At 34.2% G+C, this 19223-nt stretch overlaps 1 protein-coding gene across 4 annotated transcripts in view; it reads right to left on the reverse strand.

The window, feature by feature from the left end:
• LRRK2 (leucine rich repeat kinase 2) overlaps positions 1–19223 on the reverse strand; it is a 146270-nt gene that overhangs the window by 75627 nt on the left and 51420 nt on the right. For all 4 annotated transcript variants that reach the window (XM_057701760.1, XM_057701758.1, XM_057701757.1 and 1 more), the window contains exons 19-26: positions 16251–16509; positions 13561–13749; positions 8620–8738; positions 8183–8252; positions 7466–7683; positions 4889–5139; positions 4451–4599; positions 1009–1102 (exon numbers count right to left, since the gene is read on the reverse strand). In XM_057701760.1, coding sequence (XP_057557743.1) covers positions 1009–1102; positions 4451–4599; positions 4889–5139; positions 7466–7683; positions 8183–8252; positions 8620–8738; positions 13561–13749; positions 16251–16509 — 1349 coding nt within the window. The remainder of the gene's footprint in view (positions 1–1008; positions 1103–4450; positions 4600–4888; positions 5140–7465; positions 7684–8182; positions 8253–8619; positions 8739–13560; positions 13750–16250; positions 16510–19223) is intronic.

Genomic DNA, 19223 nt, shown 5'->3' on the forward strand with positions numbered 1-19223 from the left:
GGTGTCTAAAGCTATAGTGTAATTAGGAACTGGATAATATTTTTAGTTCTCTGGGAAGAAACCTTCCTTATGACATGCATATTCTAATCAACTTTTATAAACAGGCGGCTTCCAAACACATTTTCAGGAATACATTATGTTTAAAATATGGGACCACCTGTATTCTATCGGTGCCTAAAATCAAACCACCAGTGTTTAAGAACTGTGACTTCGGGCAAGTTACTTCCTCTCTCTCATGAAATAGTGTTTTCGTAACAAAGTGGAGATGATAACAGGAAGTATTTCATAGGATCATTAGGAAGATTAAAGAGATGATCCACTGTCAAGTAGTAAGAACAGTGTCTGACACATTCTAAACCTAGATTTAAATTGACTATTATACACCTGACTCACACCTTCCATGGCTAAATTATAACTAAGTATTATTTGTCATATATGTATATATTTGCACATGTACCTTTATGGATTTTGTTTATAATACATGACACTAGTAAAATATTTATTTAAGATGACAATACATTTGAAATCTAATTAATGCCTGAATTTGCAGTAAATAGGAAGCTTTTATTTTTAAGGAAATTAACCAAAAATATCCCCAAATACCTGGAACAACATAAATTATCCTAATCTTCATCAAAAATGTCACTCAAACATAACTTAAGTGTAATTTCAAAGTTAATAGTGTCTTAGCAACATAATCCCAAAGCAAGTGAAATTTTAAAAGTTAAAGTGATAGCCGGTACAATCTCATTTGATTATAATAATTCAACAATTAATTATTCAAATTGTTTCTACGCAATAGCACATTAAATTAATATAAAAGTTAAAAAGTCCAAATAACAACTTAGGTCTTTTGTGTAATATTAAAAGTCAAACACTCATAGATTTAAAAACATTAAGTTTAGTAGGTTTAGAAATCAATTACATTTACATGTCTAAGTTAAAACCATGTTTCTGAAGGTTCTATTCCACCTCGTGTGGTTTTTAAAATTAAAATAATAAACTTACTGTGGAAGATTTAAAATTGCTTCCGGAACACATGTAAATCTGTTTTGAGATAATTTTAGGCTTGTCATGGAAGAAGGCAAAAAAGGCATAGCAGCTAAGAGAAAATAAAAGTGAGATAATGGACATTTTAATCAGTTTAACTAGATTTCCATTACATTCTACACTAAGAGCAGCTACCAATGATCTGTCACATAATTTACTTTCCATTCTCACGCTGACAATTAAAAAATTCTACTTTTAAAATAAGTTAAAATTACCACAAAACATTAAAACAATACACCATAATTGTAAGACTCTTTTAACCTGAAAGCCATAAAAGTGTCTAAATATAAACTCATCTGTCCAACATCTATACAAAGTAGCAATCATTAGACTATTCCTTTCATATTATGTGACATATATTATAGGTTAATTCAAATTACTCTGAAGTAAGTCTAACAAAACATTTTGGGATATTTTACTAATCCACAGTATAATATAAAAATAAAAATTCTCTATAACACCATCTTGTAAAGAGTATTCTATGGAATAATTATGGATGTTATTTAATAAAAATATTCTTTGATCATATGATCTTAAGAGATTAGGGAAACATTAGGCAAAATAAAGTGAAATATCTCAAAGTTGTTAATATTCTGGTATATTTTATGAATTTCCAAGAGGGAAATACAGTACAAGGTACCTCCAAGGAATAAAATTCTATGGAACATAATTTTGGAAACTGAGCAAATCATACAGCCTGTTTTCTCATCTGTAAAACAGTGCAGCTAAATCAGATGAACTCTGAGATTCTTTAGAGAGCTGAAAATCTATGGTTCTATGCAAGGATTTTCAAGGTTAAAAAATATGGGTTATGCTTTATTTTCAAGGTTAAAAAATATGGGTTATGCTTTACTTAGAAAATCTTCAAGAGTCAAAATGTTCCAGGACATTACTAGCAGATGTCTTCCCGAGAAGCAGAAAGGTACATGCTACACCTTACCTATTTTAAAAAAGTATTTGTAGCAAAATAAATCAGTAGAAATGATTCTCCACTTAGGAATTAAGTCTTGAGGTTTAGATTCTGTATGGAAGAATCATAAAATCAAAGAACTGAAACTTCATTTCCAATAGGAATTTTTAATGGCTAGTGGTCCCACTCAGGTATCACCTCCATAAGGTGTCTTCCCAAATATAAGATCACTTGTAAAACTATTACAAAGTTGTACAGTGCAAAACAAACGGATTTTTGAACCAAGGTGTGTTCAAGCTTTCACAACTAATTAATTAATTCTATGCCCCTGAACACGTCACACAAAAATCTCAGTGCTTCAATTTCCTCAATTAGTCAAGCAGAGATCATACCTATCCTACCCTATAGGGCTTTTGTGAGATTTAGCTGAGATGACATATTGACCATAAGCTAGCCTCAGGGTCCCTCAGATGCTCTTCTTTCCAGATCCAGCTTAATTAAATGTCACAGACACAGACACATGTCCCTGCCTCCACAGTCTGGATCAGATCCCCTTGAGGTACCCTTGTAGCATCTTGAAACTTCTCCTCACAGCTCTTGGCAGAATATAAAATTACATTTATTTGTTCCATCATTATTTGATGCCTATCTGCTGAACTTAACTACATGTTCCATAAGGACACAGACTGGGTTGCTTTGCTCACTAGTAAGTGAATTACTCTGTTCCCCAGTTTCAGGTTCATGGTAAGAAAATGGTCAATATTGAAGAAGGTGGAAGGAAGGGAAAAAGAAGGAAAATAATTCTATGCAAATTAATATGGATTTTATTGTTAGTAGTTTCTCAAAGTTCTGGAAAAATAAAATATTTTAAAGTAAGTTGGGACTTCCTAGGTTGCGCAGTGGTTAAGAACCCGCCTGCCAATGCAGGGGACACGGGTCCGATCTCTGCTCTGGGAAGATCCCACATGCCACGGAGCAACTAAGCCCATGCGCCACAACTGTTGAGCCCATGTACCGCAACTACTGAAGCCCCCACGCCTAGAACCCGTGCTCCACAACAAGAGAAGTCACAGAAATGAGGAGCCTGCGCACCACCATGAAGAGTAGCCCCCACTCGCCACAACCAGAGAAAGCCCATGTGCAGCAACAAAGACCCAATGCAGCCAATAAATTAATTTTAAAAAAAATAGTTGTCAAGCTATATTCTGCTATTAAATAGTATTAAAAATTATTCCAACAAGCCAGGTATAGAATAGGCACGTGGGTGGCAAGGTATGCATGGCCTCCACTAAGGAGGATAAAATGGGGAACGTTCCCATTTATTTCCATACAAGTATCCTGTTCCTCAATATTCGAACTTTCAGACAGGCTACAAATAAACATAATTCCCTCTCGTCTCCCATACTGAGAAAACACAGTCCAGGATTTTTAACAAAAGTGATGATAATATTGTGTATTATTATCATATTTTGCATAGAGCAAGAGCTCAATGAATACACATTAACCCTAATTTGAAAACTTTTAAATGATTAATTTTATTTCTAAAAAATAATAATAGTACTTATACTCCAAAAAACTGCGGAAGAAACTTCAGTAGGAAACTCAGTATTTCTGCTTCAACCAGCTCAGGCAACTATATGCATTTTTAGTATAATCATGTAAAAGGAAGCACAGTTTAATGACTTTCTGCAGTCCAAGATACTGACGGTTTAGCCTATGACAATGACAACATGTTAAATACTGTAATACAATTTTTAATATTAAAATTTTTAATTTTTTAATATTTAAAAACTAGACTTTTAGAGCAGCTTTAGGTTTACAGAAAAATTGAGCATAAAATACAAAGAGCTTCCACATCGACCTTTTCCCCTCACCACCACCACCCCACACACATACATCTTTTCCCCATTAGGAACAACTATAATAGTTTGGCATATTTGTTATAACTGATGAGCCTATATTAATAAATTATTATTAATTAAAGTCCGCAGTTTGTAACAGAGCTCACTCTTTGCGTACTATATTCTATGGGTCTTGACAAATGCATAACGACATGTACCCACATTACAGAATCACACAAAATAATTCTGCCATCCTAAAAGTGCCCTCTTCTCCACCTAGTCACCACTCTCTCCCTCCCTCAGAAATCCTGGAAATTACTGATTGTTTTACTGTCCCCTTAGTTTTGCCTTTCCCAAAATGTCCTACAGTTGAAATTACACAGTGTATAGTCTCAGGTCGGCTTCTTTCACTTAGCAATATGCATTTAAGTTCCCTCCACAGTTCACAGCTTGACAGCTCATTTCTTTTTATCACCAACCAGCTAACTTTACATTTAAAACTCCAGCATAATATTTAACTGAAATACCACCTTTAAATCCCCACCTAAAATGTCCATATATGGCTCCTGCAATTATGTTTATTTAGTCCCATTTGACCCATACAATACTCAAAAGAACTAGAAGGAGAAGACTCCTATAAAACACTTACCAAGAAAATTCATTCTGGCACTTAAACTCTCCACTTTAGGACAAGTCTCAAGAAAATCCTCTGATAGAGATGAAATGTGGTTTTTACTAAGGTTTAAAATCTTCAGTTCCTTCAGGCTCAAAGGCGAACATATTCCTGATATTTTATTTCTAGTCATAAGAGACAAAGATGAGGATTAAATTGCATAAATTCACATGCTTTGAAGAAAAATAATCAAAACAAAATGTCTTCAAAAATAGCATTAAAGCATGTTTATACGTTATAAAATCAGTTGTAAAACTTCAAGTCAATTGACAGAAGCTATATTATGAATTGCCTCAGTCCCTTATCACATTACCATGTAAAACTCATTATTATGGAAACAATGTCATTGTATGTCAAACTTATGAAACTTCAATGTGAGGCGACCCTTTGGTCTTCAATGAACCCCTCTCTTACCCTTCTAAAATGAGCTGTTCCAGTTTTTCTACCACATCACTGAGGTTCTCAGGAAGAGAAGACAGCTGATTGTAGGACAGGTTAAATTGTTTCAAGGTTGGGCACCTCACAGCAGGATCCAAAACTACTGAGGGTCCAATGTCATTTCGAGAGACATCAAGGTTGGTAATACAATTCATTTTCAACAGGTAAGGGGGAAACGATGTAAATTTATTACTGTGCAAGTCCAACTGTGTCAAACACTTCAGTGTCTGAAAAGACAATGTTTTAAAATTTTTAAATGAACCATCTGAACACCGTAAGTTTAGCTAATATTTCTGCCTTCCATTCCTCTGGTAACTAGAACCATTAAGAATTTTCCAAAAAATTGAAAACACAATCTACAAGAGAATTTCAGTATACTGACTGGTCCTACCTGCTCTGCTATAAAATGGGTAAAGCCAAGAAAAATATAACAGGTAGATACGGTCAAAAGCAGGCTCACAGAAATAAGGTTTAGAGTTTAATTCAGCTTTCCTTGTAAATTATTCCTGCAATGAGTAAAATGGAAGAATAACAGGCTCCAACGAATACTTGAACTAATGACAATGAATAAGCAGTATAACATAATCCTGGGAATATATTTTTTAACACTAGCTTTCAGAAACTGTTACACATTATAATATAAGCAAGATTTACCAAAAAGTAGTCATGTATACAATAAATGTTTTATTTTATAACTTCCTATTTTAAATGAAACATTGTTTCAAATCTCTATTTTTTATTTTTAAGCAATTTCTAATTTTACTACGATAAGAGCAAAACTTCCATTTACATATTATGTCAGTTTCTTAGATCTTTGGTATGAATTACAGTCAAGTGGCTAAACTACCAAAAAACAATCACTTCCCTATTCTCCTCTTTATATATCAATATATGTATTTATCCTCACATGGAATTCTAAAGAGTTTGACACGATTACAAAGGCTTATTAATGGATCACTGTCCCAAAATTCGTCTCAAAATTTCTATCATTGTTTCAGATCCTACCAGATTATTCAGAAGGAAAGATTTTTACATTATTTATTCCCAAGGTTTAATCGGCAAATTTTCTTATAGACAGTTACAAGCACTAACGAAAAGTGCCCTCTAGTGGTGCGGATTTGAAATTTCCTTCAGAGAAAGGAGCCGCCCAGTCTCTGAACGCCCTGATGTATCTCACCTTGCCATGCTCTCTTCAAATTCTCTTTGTTTTAGCTAGGCTAAATTCTAGTTTTCTTTTACTTACTTTTTAGCAAATATTCACTGATGGTCTAACAAGTGTCAGTCATTAATTCCTTCACAAATCAGTTCAGTAATCATCTATCAAGCCTCCTGATAACCTCTATCAGACCTTACTAGGCCCTAGGGACAGACATAAACAAGATTAATACAGTTCCTGCTCTCCAGCTGCTTGAGGACAATACACCTTAGGTTAAAACTGACAGTAGTGAGCACTGGAGGAAAGAGTGCATGCCATGGAAATGTAACCCAGATGGCAGCCAACCTCGCCTGCAGGGCAGAGGAGGAGAAGGAAGGAAGCAGATGGTAAGGAAGCGGCATTTAAAATGAGGCCCTTGGGACTTGGAGGATTTAGTCAGGCAAAGAGGAGGACAGAGAGGGGATATGTTTTAGACATCGGGATACAGGTAGGGATCACTTTTTTTTTTCTTCTCTCTCTTCAGATATACAAACTTTAGGGGAAAGATATCACTTAAATATATCTAAAAATCATGAAATATTGCTTTTAAAATATGCCAAAATTATGGTAAACTTTATAAGTTAGAAAAAGGGAAATGCACTTGCAACAAAACTAGTTTTTTTAAAAACATGTATAATCCTTTTTCAAACTTTGCAGTTCAGCCCAAGAACTCATTTAAAAGTCTAAACATCTGTTATTAAGATCATTTTAATTTGTCAGTATATCTTCATTGACTTCTGATCTATATAGTATATACATAGGATGAACAAAGTCAATAATCAGAGGACCACCCTACCAGCAGACTATTTTACACTTTAATTTTTATGAAATAGGAACTTTGAGCATAAAAATCAATTTTTAAGCTGCATATAATTTTAAAACTCCATTAATGTCTTGTGGATAGTTTAGATGAGCCTCTGTATTGTGCAGATGAGAAAATGAGGGTCTAGAGCAGTCAGAGTAATATGTTCTTATTGTCACACAGTTGGTAGCTGAGCAGAGCCAGGACCACCAAACCAGGCCTAATCTAAACAGTTTAAGTTGTCTTACTAGAATTAAATAATTGAAGGCATAATCAACACATAGCCTTGCTAGACTTTAATGCATACCATGTATCATCAGGACAGAATCTAGAATTCCTTTTTAATCAGATTTCCATTTCCACTGCCTGCCCCCAAAGATGCTTCTGGAATACCACACGGACTAAGATACGTGCATGACAACCAGAAGAATGGGAGAGTTACTGTCCAATGACACAAAAGTATAACCTTCCTTTTAAAGATTTAAGCATACAAGTTAGATATAAATGCAAAAGCTCTTCAAATATCCTGAGAATTATAAGGATAAATTAAATTTACTTCACATAATTGTTGTGGAAAGCTCGTGAGTGAATTCTGGTGAAGTTCCAGCTTTTCAAGATGCTCCAAATGACCACTTATACAGGATTTCTGGCTCAGGGCATCAATATCTCTTAGTTCATTTGCTGAAAGGTCTAATGATGTAATATATTCTCTCTCAGAAGCCAGGGAAGACATGCTCTCTGAGTGCCTCATATGTGATTGGAATTTTGATGCTCCTTTTGTCAAAAACAAACAAACAATGGAAATACAAGCAAGTAATATAAGTTCAGTTGGTAAACGTTTATTGATCACATACTACTGTCAGGCTCTCTTCAAGGTACTGGAAATTCAATAGAAAAACCAAACTATGGAACTAACATTACAGTGGCAGAGATAAACAGTAAATAATAAATATTTAATCAGGTGCTATAAGTAGTGTGAAAAAGCATCAGACCTGGAGAAGAACATCAAGAGTGGCACTGGTGAGGCTATTATTTACATTCAGGAAAACAGTAGGAACGATAAAAAGTGTCCTGTATAACATCATAAAGACTAAATTTTTAAATCTATAATTGTATTTCATTTTTCTACAGTTTATGGAATCATTAGGTAAATATAATTTGAAGGTTATGGGAAATTGGCATCAAGAAAATTCGAAAAATCAGAGGAAATTTAACAAAGTGCTGTATTCTGCTCAAAATATCTATTTCCTTATGATTACTTTCAAATACTTACTGAGTGAATCATCTGAAGTCAGGATTTTTCTTTTTCTCTTCAGTAAATCTTCATGATCAACAATGTGTCCCTATTAAACAAACATTTATAATAAAATTACCATCATTTTTTGGAGCAAAGAGAACATTTTTCTATCTGGTTTTTTTAGGAGTCACTATAAGATCACCAGCTAAATTATTCATGGGACCAAGCCACACTGTAAGACATAGACCTAGTCTGGGCTCCACAGACATGAAGCTCTAAAAAGAAAAAAGGGTAAAACCTTTTTAAAGTGTACAGAGCACCCATAGGCCCCAAACAAGCTCAAAAGTCTACAAATGTAAATTTAAAATAGCATACATGTGCATGCTCCTAGCTTTGGCACACAACTTCAGTTATCAAAAGAATGTCAAACAAAATATACAATATTTAACTGCAGTTTCTACAATATGACTTACCAATGAATTGGAATGTGTTTGCAAACTTGGAGAGCAACGCTGCAAAGCAGGATCTCGGTAAAATTCTCCTGCACTAATTGAATTTGATTTCTTTTTCACGAGAAATGAGCCTTCGCTTCCTATTTTTAAACAATAACATAAAGGAAAGTAAGAAAAGCTGACCTAATCATAAGATGCTAGCACCATAATTCAATCACAAAACATTAAACACATTTTCATGAATGGAAATTGCCCAATTCCTCTTGTAACACCTTTAAAATAGAAATGATAAACTATGTTGACTTGTCATTTTCAAATTCAACTACATTTTTCTTCATCCACAGCTATTTATTGAATGGCCGTCACAGACTAGTCACTGAGTAAGTTGCAGGATAAAGATAATCAGGAAAAATAATCCAGGACTCATATGAGCTCACAGGACAGCAGGAAAGAGCCAAGTAAAAAAAAAATAGTTACAAGTGCTACAATGAATACATGCATGTTCAGGAAGCAGAGAAAGTTTATACATAAATCTGATTCATGTTATTCCTTTCTGTTTCTCTGGGTTTTGCTTAGAAAATTTTCGAATCTTGTTTTAAATATTGGAATCACACTTTATTTAACATTCAGCAATTTTGAGTACATCTCTATTTGAATTACATATTTTATAGTTTCATTTATGAAATGACATTAAAATAAACAATGAATTTAGTTGGCAATACTGTTTTGAGAGAGATGAGAATTACTTTTAAAATTATGGATTTTCAAGAAAATAATGGTCAATATTAAGTTATATTTTAAAGATAATGCACAACCATTTTTGAGAAATCATGAAATTTTAGATTCTATCACTCTTTATCTTAGAAGCATAAAGAATTGTCAAAACAATTTACAAAATTTACATATCCAAAAATCAATTATTTTTATGTTAGCATTTCTGATGTTTTCCTTTACTTAAAAATACTTAAAGAGAATTCTTCTTTCAGCCACAATGGTGTAACAAACACTGAACTTAAACTCCCCACAACAAACAACTAGAAAATTGGACAAAATGTTTTTAAACAACTGGTTTCAGACATTGGGCTGCAGACAGTGCTGGACTGTGTAATCCCTGAAAGAAGGGAAACAAATTATGTGAACCTTATGATCACGTTGACTTTCTGCCTGGAGGCAATTTAAGGGCCATAGGTACAGTGAGAAGAAATTTAGACAAAGCCCGATGGCTTTCCTGGGATGTGGAAATGGAGATTGATATTCACAGAGACTAACTTAGCTGCGAGTTCCAGGACAGAGTCATGGAAACAGAGCTCCAGTAATCTGCATAGGGATTTCCTACAGCCCTACACTACAAGAAATGTAAAATAGAGTTCTTCACGAGGAAGCAAATGATACTAGATGCAAACTTGGATAAATAGAAGGGAGCTGTCATCAAAAAAAAATTACAATATTTAATATATGTGCACCCAATAACAGAGCTTCAAAATACACAAAGCATAAACTGACAGAATGGAAAGGAGAATTAACAAATTGACGATTACAATCTCAACATTTCTTTCTTAATTATAACAAGTAGAGAAAAGAAAATCAGTAAAGATACAGAAGACCTGAAAAATACCTATCAAACAAGTTGACCCGATTTCACCTAACAACAGCCAAATACACATTTTTTTAATTGCACATGAAATATTCACCAAGATAGACCACATAGAATAAAGGGAGAAAATATGCCCATTTCAACAGATGCAGAAAAGCATTTTCCAACACCCATTATGATAAAAAGTCTCAGCAAATAATTACTAGACATGAGCTTCCTAAACGTGATGAAGGGTATCTATTAAAAAAGAAAAAAAAGAAAAACAAACTACAAATAACATCATACTTAATGATGAGAGACTGAATGCTTTCACCCTAAATTTGGAAACCAGGGAACAATGCCTACTCTTACCACTTCTATTCAACATAGTATTGGAGATCCTAGCCAGTGCAATAAGACATGAAAAAGAAGGAAAAAAAAAAAAGACATATAGATTAGAAAGGAAGAAGTAAATCTGTTTCTATTAGCAAATGGCATTATTGCGAACACAGAAAAATCTATGGAGTCAACAAAAAGCTGTTAGAACTCATGAGTTTTGCAAGCCCACAGGATACATTAACATACAAAGAAATAAACTGCATTTCTATAAATCAGCAGTGAGTGAACTACTGGAAATTGGAATTTAAAAACAATACTATTTACAATAGCATCAAAAAAACATGCAATACAAAACGCTGGCGGGAGAGATTTAAATGACAAATAAATGGAAATAAACGCTACATTTATATGTCAGAAGACTCATTATTAAGATATCAGTTCCCTCAAATTATTTATAGATTTAATCTAAAGAAATTTTTATTTATATGTTAATTCTATATAACAATAACATTATTTATATGTTAATTCTGTATTAAATGTATATATAGATTTAATTCTAATAAAAAAATCCCAGCATAAAATTAGTTGATTCAACATGTATATGGAAATGCAAACAACTAGTATGATAAGAACAATTTTGAAAAGGAACACCACCAGAGAACTTATACTACCAGATTTCATTAAGCTAAAGTAATCAAGAGAGTATGGCAATGGCATAAGGATAAAGATTTAAATGCCACTCCTAGGCATAAACCTGGAGAAAACCATAATTTAAAAAGATACATGCACCCCAACGTTCATTGCAGCACTATTTACAATAGCCAGGACATAGAAGCAACCTAAACATGCATCAACAGAGGAATGGATAAAGAAGATGTGGTACATATATACAATGTAGTATTACTCAGCCATAAAAAAAGAACAAAATAATTCCATTTGCAGAGACATGGATGAAGCTAGAGATTGTCATACCTAGTGAAATAAGTCAGACACAGAATGACAAATATCATATGATGACATCACTTATATGTGGAATCTAAAAAAAAGTTACAAATGAACTTATTTACAAAACAGAATTAGAGTCACATGTAGAAAACAAACTGGTGGTTAGCAGGGGATAAGGAGGGGAAAGATGAATAGCTAATAAGAACCTACTGTACAGCACAGGGAACTGTACTCAATACTCTGTAATGACCTACAATAGAGAAAGAATCTATAAAAAGAGTGGATATTATGTATATATATAACTGATTCACTTTGCTGTACACTTGAAACTAACACAACAATGTAAATCAAATATACTCCAATAAATTTTTTTAAATTTTTTTAAAAAGAATGTAGAAATAGAACCACACCTATATGGTCAATTAAATTGGGCAAACATGCCATTAATTCAATGAGTAAATATAGTATAACCAACAAGTGATGTTAAAGCCACTGGATATCTATGTGGGAAAAAATAAATGTCAATTCTTCACTGACACTATACTCCAAAATTAGAATGGATTATAGATCTAAATGTAAAGGCTAAGAAATTGACTCTTCTATGAGAAAACACAGGAGAAAATAGTCACAAATTTGAGATAGGAAAAGATTTCTTAAATAGGACAGAAAAAGCATAAACCAGAAAAGAAAAATCTGAAACACTGCACTTTTCAAAATTTATGACCTCTGCTCTTTGAAAAATAACATTAATAAAATGAAAAGACAAGCTATAACTGAAAGAAAATATTTGTAATTCATATAACTGTCAAAGGATTTCTACTTAGAATATGTAAAGAACTCTTATAATAACATAATGACAACACAAAGTTAAAAAACATTTGAACAGACACTTTGCAAAGAAAATATCAATATATGAATGGCCAATGAGAACATGAAAATATTCTCAATATCAATAGTTTTCAGGGAAATGAAAATTAAGCCCCAATGAGCTAGGACTACACCCTCACTAGAATGGCTAAAATTAAAATGACTTACAATACTAAGTGATATAATGTGAGGAGGATTTAGAGCAACAAGAATTTGCATATATTGCTGGTGGAAGTATATGGTACAACCATTTCAGAAAACATCCAGACATAAAAAAGGACATGCTGTATCCTATTTACATGAAACTTGAGAAAATACTAATTTAATCTATCAAGACAGAAAGCAAATCAGTGGTTGTCAAGGGACAAGGTGGGGGATGGGGAAGGTTTTTTGTGAAGAGGCATATAAAGGGACTTTTTAGATGATAGAACTGTTGCAAAACTTAATAGCTGTGATGATTGCATGGATGTATAAATGAAAACATAAACTTAAAATGGGTATAGTTTATTTTATACTACCTATATCTCAGTAAAGTTGGTTTTAAAAAAATGCCTGGACTTGAGACATGAGACTTTGGTATAACCCTTACTTTCTGCCCTCTCAAATGCCTTTATTCTATCACCCAAAATTTTCAACCATACTATTTTAACAAAAAAGCACCTCACCCCATTTTTACCAAACTGTATTATGTTAAATGTCAGCCTTAATCACTGTCATTAAATCTTGCCATGTCAACTTTTTGTTATCTCAGGAATTGTTAAAATATATTATTTTTAACTCTAATACAGATAAAAATATTTTTTATTAAACACTTTCTATTTGCAAGCACTCTCCCAGACACTTTACATACATTTTTCCAAATTCCTATAAATAATCCTGGAAGGTTAGCAACACTACCTTTAATCAGGATAAGGAGCTTACACAAACCACAAAAGGATCTAGTCAGTGATGGAATATGGAATCCAATTCCAGTCTGAGTCAGTGTTTTCACTGCAATAGCCACCGTTCACTGATTACGGGCAGTACAATAACACTTAAAAGTGCAGAGGTACATTTTCTTCATTGCCTTAACTAGTAGGTAAGTAACAGTAAGCATTAACTATTTCCACTAATGAATACAGTTTTCCTCAAGTTGTTCCAAATGAAGTAAATCAGTTTTTGGTCTCAATATCTATCGTTCAATGCCAGAGTATAAGTATTTTAAAACATAACGGGAGCTACTGTTTTGTAATAATTACCTTCACTATCTAGGTCATCACTTTGACCAAACACACTGTCAACATAAGACTCAGGAATGAAGGTCCATTCATCAAATTTATCAAGTATTTCTTCTGAAAAACTCCCACTGCTGCCTGAGGCTGCTCCTTCTTCCACAGCACTTTTCATCTGATATCTGAACACCATTCTCGCTAGGGTAGATCCTATTTCTAAAAATAAAAAGATACACCAGCAACTTCTTAGATATCAATAATTATACAAACATAAACATATATCATACCAAAGTTCCTTATATATTCTCATACTTCTAAGAGAATTTTTCACTCTTACTTCAAAAACACTTTACAATCATGATATTGTCTGAAGTAACAAGCAATGAACCTAAATTTCTTAAAAATCATAAAAATTTACACAAAGCTTTGGTGTAGGTGACAAAACTGAACCTTTATGAAACTAACTTGACCCAAGAAACGGCCTGGGCTTTGAAGCCAGACAAGCCTGTGCTCAAGTCACTTGCAAGTTATACAAGCTCCCTGAGTGTCAGTGTCCTCACTTGGGAAGTGAAGACAACAATATACACAGCACAGGATTATGGAAAAAATTAAAAAATATGATGCATGTGAAGTTTTTAGCAGAATGCTTAGAACAAAGAAGATAAATCATATTCTTATTTTTATAAACTATTTGCTAAGTGATTCATTCTATTGAGAATTTTTTTCTAATAAATTTATTTATTTATTTATTTATTTATTTATTTATTTATGTATGTATGTATGTATTTATTGTTGCTGTGCACAGGCTTTCTCTAGTTGCGGCAAGCAGGGGCTACTCTTCGTTAGCCGTGTAGGCTTCTCATCGAGGTGGCTTCTCTTGTTGAGGAGCATGGGCTCTAGGCATGCAGGCTTCAGTAGCTGTGGCACGTGGGCTCAACAGTTGTGGCTCGTGGGCTCTAGAGCGCAGGCTCAGTATTTGTGGTGCACGGGTTTAGTTGCTCTGTGGCATGTGGGATCTTCCTGGCCCAGGGATGGAACCTGTGTCCCTTGCATTGGCAGGCAGATTCTTAACCACTGCACTACCAGGGAAGTTCCTCTATTGGGAAATTTAATGAAATTTCAAAATTAACATTCTTGCTATTTCATTGCATTTTATATTATGCTCTATTATGAAGAAATAAGTTGGCAGAGTTCTCACTGTCCTACATGTATCCTGGAAGATTTCTTCAAATATTACTTTCATAACTCACATTACAACATGTGTGTGTAACTCAGTCAAGCAGTACCTGGAAAATGTTTTAAAGCTTTGAATTCAAAATGTTCTTTACTCAGACCAGCTGTCAAAAAAATTATGGCGATGCCCTCCAATTAATCAAATAACACTATATTTTTTAAATTAGGTTAGACTTGTCAATACTTGTAAAAACCTTCATACAGAACAAAAAGAACACACTGATTGTAAATCTCCCTTCATATCTCTCCAAAAGGCCCACAATTCCTCTCCATCAGAAATCAAAGATTAAGGTAAGCAGGTGGTTAGCATGAGACTGTTCAAAGTGATAAAACATGGAATCTAATTACGTTTCTTTAGTTTCCAAGGTCCCCAAAGGCAACCGGGGAACCCATTTCTGGATTTTTTTTCCCGACATAGTCTTTTCACATTCAAACACTTATGACTACCGTATCCCAACTGTGTTTTCCCCAATACTAGTATACTAAAAACACAGTTCTCTGATTTTTTTTTTCCCTTAAGAATGCATTCTATATCTGGACATTTGGGTTTGCTAGATGTTTTTCTCCCAATGACCGCAAAGCATTCCACTGCATGAACATCCCATAATCTGAATAGTTCCTTTTGAGGAATACTTAGGTTTTTCCCTAATTTTTTGTGATTATGAACAATCTTTTAATGTGCATCCTTGAACATAATTTTTTGTGCACATTAAGAATGCCTATCAGTATGAGTCAAAAAAGTACGGATTTACATTTAAAATATTAATAGATATTGCCAAATTTTCCTCAAAAGAGGACAATTTAAATTCATATCAATAATGTGTGAAGTGTTTGTTTCCACATATGCTTATCAACATAATTTATTACCAAATTTGTATATTTGCCTATACTCTAAATATGTAATGAGCACGTACTACATGAAAAGCACTAGTATAGATGCTAATGATAATTGTCATCAATATGCTTGATCTATATTAACTTGAAAATACATTCTTAAGTGAAACGTGAAGCATACTAACTTGAAAATGCAAAGTATATATGTGTTTATGTTTCTGCACATATATTTTAATTCATACATAAGCATACAAAAAGTCTAGGGAAAAAATTCACATTGATTACCTGTAAGTGAAAAAGTAAGTTATTTTCTTCCTTATGATTCTTACATTTTTCTATTTTTAAATGCACATAGATTATTTTTATAATAAAAAATAAAATATGTAACAAAGAAAAGTAACCTCACAGAAAGGATCCCACTGTTTTGCTCTATCTTTATAAATATGAATTTGTCGGGTCATAAAGATATTAAATATAATAGTCTACAAGCATTTCGACCAAAGGGAAAGAAAAAAAAGATATCCAAGCCTTTACAATAGTTTTGGGCTTAAGTTGCACCACACTGGAATGAAAACGACCTAAAAGATTAGCAATTTTTAAAAATACTACTAAAATTAAGACTCGCACAGAATTTTCCTGTTAATCCTTACTTGTCTCTTTTCTTAAATTGGATGTCTTCTCTGGAAATAGAGGACCAAGCCAAGAAGGTTCAATTTTTCCCATACAAAATCCTCCAAGGCAGATGCTATTATTGGCCAGATCCAGGGCAAGCCTCCTTAAGAGTAAGCTGATGATTTGGCTGTCGCCTTTCCCAATGCTGATCGTCAGGGCTTTCCGTACATCCTGTTCACGGGACCCACTATTCAGTAACAGTTCTACCAGTTTGGGACTGCTCGCTTTCTCACACACCTATTAAAGAAAAAGGAAAGGTAAGCGTATGAAAAACTTGTCATTTTTCCTTTTAGGAGACTGGTAATCAGACTTGGTGTGATTTTTCCCTACCTCCTTAAATTTAGAATGAAACAATTCAAAACTCATCCTTGAAACAGATTATGAAAATAAAACAAGATTAGTACCACAAATATCAGAGCAGCATAAATCAATCTGCCACATGAGACTCAGTTACCATGAAAAAGCCAACACAATATGAAGTAAAACTCATAGGCTTGAAGTCAGAAAACCTGAGGAGGCTCCATCAATGTACACATGTCTCACACTTTCTGGCCTTCTGTTTGCTCACTGGAAGACATCTGGGAAACTGGTACCTTAACACAGTAAATTTTACTGCCCTGCCTTCACTCATGACATACAGTAACTGAGTATAAATAATATAAAACTCTCTAATGCCACATGCAAAAGACAGTCATCAGTCACTTCTGGTTTTCCAGGACAAGAATTTCAATTTCCACAAAGATATATCTTGTCTCTCAGTTTTCTACCTTCCCCTGAATGTTAGGTTTTCAGAGCATGTCCTCAACGTGGGTTAGCATGCTAGCTGCTACAAAAACTAGAGTGACCACAGTAAGCAGAGAGAAGCCTTCGCAACCTGCAGCAGAGCACACTGGCCCAACCCAGCAACAGCTTCTGAAAGGCGATAGAATGTGATGTTATCAACTAGAAGAACAAAGTCATAGAAAATATAAATATTATATGTCAGGTACAGTGCTAACTTCTGTAAACACATGACTTCCAATCCTTAACTTTTTTTAAAAACCCTATGCCATAAAAATTATCACCCCCATTTTATAGATAAATATTTAGGAAAAATATGTGATTTGTCCATATTTTAGAGCTAGTCAGTGAGAGACTTGGATGTGAAATCAAATCTGCTGGCTCCAAAGCTTGTGCTCCTTTCACAACCCAATATTAAGGATTAAAAAATAAGAGGAAAGAAGACCCTAAGATTCAGGGTACCAGGTCAGTGGAAGAAGATGATTGGGGAAAATTCTGAAGTCTTTAGCATTAAAGTGTGTCCAAGAGGTCTGAGGGGACAGTCCTGTGGCGTGATGACACCACCTTAATGACCACCAGTTTCCAGGATCACCCACCTTCAACCCATTCTCCCCAGAGCCACTACAGTACTTTTCCAGTCTAGATCTGATCAAGTCATTATCCTATTTTAAAATCTTCTAAAACCTTTCTGCTCCAGGATATTCCCCCAAATACAACGTGCAATTTTTCAAACCTCATTACCTTCACTTATGCTATTTCTCTTGCTCAAATATCTAATTTTCCTCTTCACCCAGCAAAAAGACGACCATTCTTGAAAGAATAGTTTCAAAATCTCTTGCACATTAAGTCCTTGCAATCCGCCTTCCAGGCTACACACACCCTTCCTCCTCCAGACACCCATCCCATTTTGTCTAACATAGCACTTAGCACACCGAACCAGACATGCTTATCTGTTTTATAACTAGAATGAAAGGCATGGATGCTGCTGCAATTCAATTTGTACCTCGGTACCGTAACACAATGCCTGAAGAATACATTTCATTTAGCCAATTACTAAAATCCTCTAGGGGCACACAGTAAATTTTAAAGGAAGGAAGGAAGGGAAGAAGGGAGGAAGGGAGGGACCAAAAAACTCAATTACAAATGCCCTCTCTTGGAGCCCAGCAAACTTTTATCTCTAAATTATGGCGTTTACTGCCAACCTTGTATTAAGGTGATTTATGTTTTATCCTCCCCCGTCTCCCAATAAGACACTTTGAAACTATCTTGAAACAGGACACTCCTTTTATATTTTTTACTGATTATCTAGCACTGTGCTTTCCAATACATTTTGTAGCAGAATTTTCCTTGGGGGACCCCAGCTATTCCAAGCTGATTTCAGGCATATTGGTGCCATGAAGAGAGAAATATATAAGAAACGGTATCAGACAAAAGAAATAAAATTATGAAAGTAATTCCAACTTCATGAGAGGAAAAAAAAATACCTCTCAGATACATAGTTTTGTATTTTAATAATGAGGATAATTCAAATATAATCAAGCTGTAATTTACTATCCTTTGCCATCTTCTCTCTCACATCCTAATTTGTAAATAACGCAGCCCACAATCAAAACCAAATATTTCAGACCAGCATTCGAGAATGACTACACAACCCCCGCAACCCCCACTACTATCATGAATCTGCTATGTAAAACAAGAGATTAAAGCAGGCAGATTTTCCACTAATTACCTGGAGAGTGTCCTCAGGCAAGTTACTTAACCTTTCTGTGCCTCAATTTCCCACCTGCATAACAGGATAATACTAGGACTTATTCCTAAGGGGGTTGTGAGGATTTTCTTAGGTAAAGGACTCGAGCAGAGCCCAGATGGTAAATGAATATGACAAAAGTGTTTGTTATTATTTTTATTTAGAATTCATTACACGTGCTCTTCCCACCAAGACTTGATGAGTCTTATCTTCAGGTTTCTATTCATGCATTTTCACACCCAATACTAATCCTCCATATTCTTCTCTATCAATAATGAACATTACATTATTATTACATTCACCTCAGAAAACCTAACAAGATTAACTCTGTCCTTGCTCCAAATAGTTCTTAATTGTGCAGTATTGGTGCATGAAGAGTCTTGATTATGTTATTTGTACTGGTACAAAATAAGGTAGGTTTAAT

Source organism: Hippopotamus amphibius, chromosome 12 (genome assembly GCF_030028045.1).
Source record: "Hippopotamus amphibius kiboko isolate mHipAmp2 chromosome 12, mHipAmp2.hap2, whole genome shotgun sequence".
Lineage (NCBI taxonomy): Eukaryota > Metazoa > Chordata > Mammalia > Artiodactyla > Hippopotamidae > Hippopotamus > Hippopotamus amphibius.